At 38.2% G+C, this 9680-nt stretch overlaps 1 protein-coding gene across 3 annotated transcripts; it reads right to left on the bottom strand.

Moving 5' to 3' along the window:
* Window positions 1-3033: 3033 nt before the first annotated feature.
* Window positions 3034-6250, bottom strand: LOC133424071 (tetranectin). 3 transcript variants are annotated; one of them, XM_061714467.1, is made up of 5 exons: window positions 6153-6250; window positions 5882-5946; window positions 5331-5696; window positions 4698-5009; window positions 3034-3793 (listed from the first exon to the last, which is right to left on the bottom strand). In XM_061714467.1, the coding sequence occupies exons 2-5, from the start codon at window positions 5931-5933 to the stop codon at window positions 3399-3401; spliced, it is 1125 nt and encodes a 374-aa protein (XP_061570451.1). In that variant the 5' UTR covers window positions 5934-5946; window positions 6153-6250; the 3' UTR covers window positions 3034-3398. The 3 variants fall into 3 exon arrangements, with proteins under 3 accessions (XP_061570451.1, XP_061570453.1, XP_061570452.1); XM_061714469.1 differs by lacking the exon at window positions 5882-5946 and having other exon boundaries at window positions 6153-6179; XM_061714468.1 differs by lacking the exon at window positions 6153-6250 and having other exon boundaries at window positions 5882-6112.
* Between the last annotated feature and the right edge of the window lie 3430 nt (window positions 6251-9680).

Genomic DNA, 9680 nt, shown 5'->3' with positions numbered 1-9680 from the left:
TGATGGGCAATTTCCAATGCAGATTAGTGATGTCTGTGTTGAAATGCCATCACTCATGCAAATATTATGAAATCAGCCATTAGTGACAGCAATCTCATGAAAGGCTGTCAGGGTCCAGACTCGAATACAAATGAACGAAGAGCATCACTATCCAAGCGAGGGGCAGGCACACAGTAGCCACTGGTGGCCAACTAGCAATTATAAAAACAACTTGAAGCCTTTCACTGGATTATACTTGATGTGTGGCTTTTCTGTGTGGACTTTCAGCATTCAAGCATGTACACGCACAAGCTGTGTGTGTGTGTGTGTGTGTGTGTGTGTGTGTGTGTGTGTGTGTGTGTGTGTGTGTGTGTGTGTGTGTGTGTGTGTGTGTGTGTGTGTGTGTGTGTGTGTGTGTGTGTGTGTGTGTGCGTGTGCGTGCGCGCGTGTTTCAACAGTGTTTCCACATAAAAGAATATATCCTGGTTTATTTTTCGGCTTGTTGCAATGAAAACAACAGAAAATAGAAAATATACATGAAATCTCATTTGCATGAATTGCTTTTTATCAGATGTATAAAGTTCAGTGTAAAGTTCCTGTAATGTGTAGATTATTAGGGGCTAAAGTGGAAATCCATTGCATCTGTATCTGATGACATGACCCACTACACACGTTTTGATTTCAGGGACTGCAGGAAACGTGTTTTTATGTTTAAATTTCACAACCAAAAGTCAACCACTCTGCAGGTAGTAGGGGCTTCGTTATTATGTGTACGTACCTCATAGTGGCTGTTCGACCAATGATTACAAGACTCAATGTTCTGGCTTGCAGCTGAGTTGCACATCTTAGAAGTTATGTGTACTGTATGTGCAGTCATTTCTAATGTCACCAGAGGCCTGGAGCTCACACCATGACATGATTAGTTGGACAGGCAACGCTGCTTTTTGCATGTTTGTTGTATATCTTTTTTATTGTTTTTCTAGTGATGCTATTCTCCACTAGAGGCTGTTTTGAATATTTTTACATGGTTAGCCACAATTTACTAATGAATAAACCGTTTTCGGACTTAATTCATGTGCGTTTCTGGCAATTCAATCTCCCATACACGCTTTTTTTACCCAGCGATTGTGGTATAAAGACCAACTGGAGATCCCCCTTCAGACGGCCTCCAACCTCCCTGGTTTATGCTTTCACAAAGCATTACAGCGTTCCACAATCTGACGACAGTTCCTCTCATCTTGTTTGTAATCCACACTCAACAACAAGTTCCTGTTGTCTGTGGTTACGTTGGAGCATCTCAGACAAAACCTGGTGGGTTTTTTTCCATCTGACCTCTGCCGTCCCTGTGAAAGTACTTACTTTATCCTCCGTGCTGCTGCAGCCATCCTCGTGCCCCCTTACACCTTTTTGCAATACCAGTTTGTCAATTAGGACGGTGGAGTCATTTTCTTCCCCTTCTCATGCACTAGCTCTAATAACATTTTATCATTTTTTGCTAAATCAACGTATGCTTAAATAGCATAGTAAAGTAACTTTTGAGGTAACCTCTATTATTTAAGCCGACACCAGGATCGTGGCTGCGTTCAGTCCCAAGTGGGACCATACTTGAACCTCTTATCTGGTCTTTGTCAAGGAAAGTTTTGTGCTTTCAAACAGAAGAGTGTTTAGCTGCGGGTTAGGAGGGTCGTGGGCTGCTGGTGATTTATGCTGAGGAGGGGTGTTGTCCTCTTGGTGAGAAATGATCACACATATGTACGAATAGATCATGCAGTGGTCTGAAAAGCGAGCTGGGCAACAAGTCAAGAGAGTATCAAGTGAGTAATGATCAAGAAACCTGCAGGCAGACTCAAATGCAGCCACCCTCCGCTCAGAGGCGTATGATGACTTGTAATGATGAGTGAGGGTGTGACTGGTTGAGCCTTCGTTCCAAGTTTGTCAACAGTGTGATTAATGGCCCTGGAAGGAGTACCAGCCTCGTTTTCTGCTCATCCTCCTGTCCCTTGAGATTATTTATACTATATAAGACTTAAATCTGAATTATATGACTGTATGTCAAATAACTCAGTAATAGAGGTTGTTGTAGATAAACTATTGATCCTTTTGATCTGCCTCCCTCTTAATCCCATGTTATAATACATGTGCTTATTTCTGTGTCCTGCTCTCCCCTTTTTCCATTATTAATACACACACACACACACACACACACACACACACACTGTATATATAATTTATAGCATGATTAATTCAGTTTTATTTGTCTATTCATGTTATTATAATGGATCCATATTAAGTTTTTAATCATTTTTTTTATTATATTAAAAAAAGGTGGGCTATTAGTATACCTTACTGCTTCCAAATGTGTCCGTTTTATGTTTACACTGATAAGAGGGAAATACATAAATAATCACCTTGGAGAAGCACAGATTGCTGCACATTGGTCTGTAATGTAGTTTGAAATCATTTCCAAACACTTTGGAGTTCAGCGTTCTACAGTGAGAAGGATTGATCACAAGTTTTCATTACATCGAGATGTTTGACAGGAAATAGGGGCAGAGCGAGAGGTCTGGGGAGGACACACAGGCCGGGCCCAGACATGAGCCCGCAGCACATGGACTGTACCCTCTGCACCCAGGGCACTGAGCCCAGCAGGTTTCTTAAGTTTTAACTTGGTTTATTTTTGTACACCTGCAGGTTTAACATATGTAGGTGTTATGCCAAGATAGTTGTCACCCAACAGGAAGTGCGTCTTTAGCTGTGAGGGCACTCACTGAAACATGAGAGTATTTCACTACAACAAATTAATCTAATTCAAGGGGCAAAAAAAATAATCTAATTTTAAATTCAATAAGGGCATGTATTATATGAAATGCTGAATTTTACCTGAGAGGAAGTTCACAAACTCTGTTTAATGTATTCTTACTTTATTAACCATATAATATACAGAATAAAGCACTAAACATAGCACTTAATTAACCAGGAGTATAAAGACAAATCATAGCAGTCAACTCAAATTATTATTTTTTTTAATTTCCTAAAATCTTTGCTGATTACCCAAACTTAAAGCTGTATTAAAAAAAAATATATATTTTCATTTCAAACTTGTAAATCACAAAGTTTAACTTTAAAGCTAGTTTTTCATCTTTCAATATATACATTTTTTAATAAATTTCACCAAAAACATGAATTCATTTTTAAACTCAGTATTGTAGATTTAATACCACATATTAACCTTTTGTAAATGTTTTAAATGTTAAATGTTGTCAACTGCAAGCATGTAATCAAATCACAGAATTTTGTTTTTAGTACAATTAAAAAAACAAAAACAATTCCCACCTATGTAAATATAACAATCAGGATTAGTTGACTTTCATTTCTCTGATCAATCTTATATGTACAGTAGAGTCTGAACAACAGTTTAACTATGGATTCTTTTTCATTTTTACGATATCCTCCTCACAAAGAAACGGTAGCGGTTTCCAACATTTTTCATCTCTCCACTTAAAGTCTTCCCCACTTATGACCCCACAGTGATGGGACATGGGCAACTCGGGCATCTTCCCATCCTCCCAGTTGCTCCAGTGCACTATTCTGTCGCTCCAAATCCAGAATCCAAAAATGGTGCTCTGCCTCAGACCGATCCAGAAGTTTGGTTCAGGTTTATTAGGGCTTATTAAGGTCTTCTTAAGCCACGACTCGACAGCATCCTGATCATCCTCATCCTCAATCCACAACAAGCGTGAATGATGTTTCTCACAGTATTCAATGGCGTTTTCCCAGGTTAAATTTTCCCGGACGATTTGGATTCTCACTGTCCCTAAAAAACAATAAAAACACAGAAATTAGGTTTACTGTAAGCAAAAACAGTTAACCTGCATCATCAACGTTCTGGCTGTAATAATCCTGTTCCTGTGGTGTTTTCTTTAGTTAAATGCATTAACATTTATTCTGTTTCTGTGTTTTCTGTCCTTAAATAAGTGTTTTGTTTTCTAGTAACAGCAGTGTTGCAAGACAACATGGTGTCTCGTTGATTCGCACACATCTGAAATCATTGTGGTAAATCTTATCAACATCACATCCTCAGTGGGGAAAGTCTGTCTCATCCTTGCAAAGGGAGGTATTAACTCTAACTAAATGCAGAGGTATTAAAAGGCTCTCATGAATCATAATAAAATTTATTTTTCTGTCCTGTGTATCATTCTCTACACCATCTGTAATTATTTACTTTTTTTGAGTTTCTTCCTTTGTCCACACAAAGCAGGAAGCCCTTATGTGCAGTAAATCAATTCGCCAAAAAAGACGGGGTCAAGCATCTTTTTTGTTTAAAAACGCACAAACTCACACATGAAAAACATGTAAATAAATGACTGCTCATACCTTCTGTCATTCTCCATCATTGTTTGCTTGTGTATTATGGGAAACGGCTCCCTGCAGCAACTTTTATCATTCACACATATATATATATATATATATATATATATATATATATATATATATATATATATATATATATATATATATGCACGGACAGAAAGAGAGAGAGAGTTGGATGGATGGAAGTCTGATCTTATTAAGAGTGTTAAGAATAACATATTAAAATAAACTGACTTTTTTTAAAATATATTCTTGGATGCCTTTTAAATAGTGTTTCTTAGCTAATGTCAACTGATGTGAATCCTACCGTTTGTTATAATAATTTATTTTAATTGGTTAGCACTTACCTTTGGTGCAAAGGGCCTTTGCGAGTCTGGTACAGCCATATTGCCTGACACTGCCAGTTTGATCGAAAACTGCACAATTTTCAGGCGGGTCAGTACTTTTTGCGATATTTCTGAATGTCGAACAGCTCTGGTCATCCCATTCAAATAAAACATGCATGAGCCCGATCCAAAAGGATCCATTCTGACTTTTGGCCTTGAATTCCTTGTTTTCCTCTTCACTATCAATCCTCGCCAGTTCCATTAAATTATTTCTGCAGTATTGAAGTGCCTGGCACCAGTTCTTCTTCTCTTTAATAGGAACATAACTGTCATCTGCAAAATCAAAAGTTATTATTACTTATCTTTGACTTAATTATAAGAGCAAATAAAATGCACAAAAATAAATAATTAAGAATTAATCAAGGTGTCTGATGTGGTGGTCAGTAATATTATGTATCTTATACCTGGAAATAAAATTTGAATCCTGAATATTTTCTATCTAACTTTTCTTTCTAACTAAACATGTTGTCCTGTAATGTGTTAATAATCCATGTTTTTTTTAAATGTATTTATTGTTATCGTCTATTCGTAAATAGCCAATATTGAAATAAAAGAAAAACAAGATGAAAACAAATACTGTCTCCTAGAACTTACCCGTTTGGCACATGAAGTATTTTTTGTCTGAACAGTTGAAACCAGTCCACGTCCCGTTTTCAATAGCTTCACATATTTGATCTGTGTCGTTTATTTTAACTTTTGTCTCATTGAATATTACTGGGCTTCCATCTGACCAAGTGAGAGTAGGGTTTGTCGTATTCAAACCAAGCCAGAGATTTGCAACATCATCATCATCATCATCCTGTAAACTAGTTAAGACTTCATTGTCCTCTTCATCAAACACAGTGAATAATGATTCGTTCTTGTTTGTACATGTTTCTCTAGCAGCCTGCCTTTCAGATTCCTTTCGTTCAATTCTGAAAGATCTCAGACGGTTTGCTGCAAATGCAAACTGCAGAATTCCTGTAAAAAACGAGACCGCATCATTTTAGTCACTTACCCACCTTAAAACAATAATCACTGAAGTTGTTACACGTTATCAAAGTAATACTGACAGACATCTACGGATATTCTCAAACCCTTCAACTCTGTTACATACACTTATATCTGTTTAAAATTCAGTCCAAAACTGGTAAAGGCACGTTTACCTGAACCCAGCACGAGCAGAAGGAACATGATCACAGCTGAGGTGAGATTCATTTTGAAAAAATGTCTGAAGAAGAACACGAGATGATAAATGAAAGAAAACTATCATTTAACAAACTAAAGTCATGGAGAGAGAGATCAAGATTTTGTGCTTGAAAAGTGAAAAATGTATGCTGTAAAGTCAAAAGGTTAGCTATAACTGATACATATGTATGAAAGCTCTAACTCAATAAACTAACTGTCATTTAATATGGATTTAATAAATAATTTTACCTGTTGTTGAACCTGCTGTTGTTGAGCTCAAGAGCTGAAAAGTTTCAGTGATGAGAAGTTCAGTGTTGCCGGGTTTATATCCCATCTTAGGCAAATGTATTTATCTCTTGCATGCGTGCGTGTGGGTAAAAAGTAAAAACAGTGATGTTATGGGATTAATGATTAACTGAAGGCTGTGCTGTTGGCCCAGTGGTGATGCAACTGTATGTGTGTGTGTGTGTGTGTGTGTGTGTGTGTGTGTGTGTGTGTGTGTGTGTGTGTGTGTGTGTGTGTGTGTGTGTGTGTGTGTGTGTGTGTGTGTGTGTGTGTATATACAGTGCCCAGCATAAATGAGTACACCCCCTTTGAAAAGTAACATTTTATACAATATGTCATTGAAAACAAACAATATTTCCAAAATGTGCACAGGTTACGTTTAATACAGCATCTGTTGAACTTTTGACTTAAAACAAAGGTTAATAATATAACTCAGATGCCATATTTTCCTTTTTTAGTCAAATTAGTGTGGTGCAAAAATGAGTACACCCCACAACAAAAACTACTAAATTTAGTACATTTAGTACTTTGTATGGCCTCCATTATTTTTAATGACAGCTTCAAGTCTCCTGGGCATGGAATGCACAAGTTGGCGACATTTGGCAACATCAATCTTTTTCCATTCTTCTATGACCTCTTTCAGAGATTGGATGTTGGATGGAGAGTGATGCTCAACCTGTCTCTTTAGAATTCCCCAAAGATGTTCAATTGGGTTCAGATCAGGTGACATACTTGGCCACGGAATCACTCTCACCATGTTCCTTTTCAGAAAGCCAGCAGTGGCTTTAGATGTGTGCTTAGGATCATTGTCGTGTTGGAAAAGGGCACGACGACCAAGGGCAAGAAGTGGTGGAAGCATCTTAGTTTTCAGTATAGAGCAGTACATTTCTGAATTCATGATGCCATCAATGAAATGCAGCTCCCCAACACCAGCAGCACTCATGCAGCCCCACATAAGGACACTACCCCCTCCATGTTTCACTGTGGGCACCATGCACTTTTCTTTGTATTCCTCACCCTTGCGACGCCAGACAGTGTTGAAGCCATCGGTTCCAAAAAGATTGATTTTGGTCTCATCACTCCACAGTATAGAGTCCCAGTAGCGCTCACCTTTGTCGGCATGTGCCCTGGCAAACTCTAGACGGGCTTTCTTGTGACTGGGCTTTAGGAGAGGCTTCTTTCGAGGACGACACCCATGCATGCCATTCCTCTGCACTGTACGGCGTATTGTGTCACGAGAAACAGTCACTCCAGTTGCACTTGCTACTTCCCTAGATAATTGCAGGGAACTTGCATGCCGGTTTTCTTCAACCCTTCTCATCACAAGACACTCCTGTCGTGGTGTTAACTTCCGTGGTCGACCTGGACGTCTCTGTGCAGTGGTTGCAGTTCCATCTTTCTTAAATTTCTGAATTACTTTTGCAACTGTATTTTTACTAATTTGTAAGGTTTTGCTGATATTCTTGTAGCCTTTACCTTTCTGGTGTAAAGAAATGATTATCTTTCGCAGATCTGGTGTCATTCCTCTTCCATGTGGTGCCATTGCGGACAGCAGGAAATGGGAAGGGGTGGTTTGCTTTAAGTAACCCCCTTTTGTAGCCACCTGCCTAATGAACACCTGTGTAATGACTAATTAGACTCACCTGTGGTTGAATGCTTGTTCAATTACACATTGGGAGCCTAAAATGTAGCTTTGCTCAGAGACCTACAGTGGGGTGTACTCATTTTTGCACCACACTAATTTGACTAAAATTGAAAAATACGTCATCTGAGTTATATTATTAACCTTTGTTTTAAGTCAAAAGTTCAACAGATGCTGTATTAAACGTAACCTGTGCACATTTTGGAAATATTGTTTTTTTTTTTTTTTTTTTTTTTTTTTGTTTGTTTGTTTTCAATGACATATTGTATAAAATGTTACTTTTCAAAGGGGGTGTACTCATTTATGCTGGGCACTGTATGTGTATATATATATATATATATATATATATATATATATATATATATATATATACATACATACATATGTGTATATAAAATGCTATAAAACAGACAATGTGTTAACACGCCCCCCTCCCATTATTTGTTTCAGTGCTTATTGATGATATAAACACAACTCTTTTCCAGTAAAGTTATCTGATCTGGGGTGAGGGTGGTTGGACGAATGATGAATAACTATATTACAGCTCTGAAAAATATAATTTGCATGCCATGTTCCTCTTTTTTAGTCACTTGCGCTGCATTTCCTGGAAAAGGTATTTGCATTGTGTTCCAACGAAAATTTAAAAAGATGCCTATTGCTGGATTATGGACAGCCAGCAAACCCACGGACAGTTGTGGACTTTGTACCCACAGCCTTTCAGCATGACCCTCCTCATCTAAAATGTATGTGTCACTAAATGGTTATATGGTTATTAAAAGGCTGGTTCACTTCTTGACCACCTGAGATTTAGCAGACTTAGCTCTGACGTGTTACACTGGGCTAAACACTGAGCAAAGAGCTGCTTCACGTCCCACTTTTGGACCCACCAAAAGAGCTGTGGCACGGTTGAGACGCTTCACTGAAGCGACGTTCTGCTCTGCTCAAGATATGCAGCAAGTTTATTTTGGTCTTCAGTTTAGTTACAGCAGGTGGAGCCGGCAGGAATGACAACAATAGCACTGAGAGCAGGGTTTATGTTTAAGATAAAACACCAAAACACTATTTATTTGATATCACCCATTCCTTTTAGAAGCCTGAAGTTTGGGTCCAACAGGGTTCGAAATTGTTCTGGTGGTTTCACTTTTTCTGAACCCCCTGAACTGCCTACCCACAGTCACCACACCACAAAGTCCATGTGTGAGTCGGAACATATTTGTGGTGTTTTATTTTGAAATTCAATAAAATAAAATGATCCATACCAATCTACCTTCCTAGTCTGGTTTCCTACCTGCTCAATCTGCTGTGTCTAAATCGGGCCCCAAAAATCCAACTTCTGGGTGGAAAGCTTTGTCCTGGAGGGATTTGAGATTGCGCTAAAGGTGGAGCAAAAGCGGATACATCTGCGTCCTGGAGAGTGTTATAACATTATATTTGGACTGCTGTAAAGCGATGTTTTTCTCTACAGTGGGATAGATTGTTTTACCCCTTATTTTTATGTGGTCCTCTATGGACATCCTTTTTTCTTTTGAAGTACACCTCATTTATACATTTTTGTTTTTTTCCAGAATGTACCAAACTGTTGATTTGTTCATGATGTTGGATAGCTTTTTTTTTCTTTATGAAGAATGGTTTGTCTCACATGCTTTTACATCTTTTTTTTACTCCAAGCCATGGCAAGTTTCCAAGCATCTTTCCTGCAATCAGTTACACCTCCTTAAAAGTGCAGTAGGTCAGACGGTAGGTAAGAAGATGACTTTTAAAAGTACAGGACCAAAACGCCCTTCTTCTAATTTCAAAAGACAAAAAAGCTCCTCCAGAAGACATGAACTAATGTAGACCAAGGGTGTGAT

This window comes from Cololabis saira, chromosome 23, assembly GCF_033807715.1.
Source record: "Cololabis saira isolate AMF1-May2022 chromosome 23, fColSai1.1, whole genome shotgun sequence".
NCBI lineage: Eukaryota > Metazoa > Chordata > Actinopteri > Beloniformes > Belonidae > Cololabis > Cololabis saira.
The sequence above is the reverse complement of the archived record's forward strand: the minus strand, read 5'-3'. Positions and strand labels throughout refer to the sequence as shown.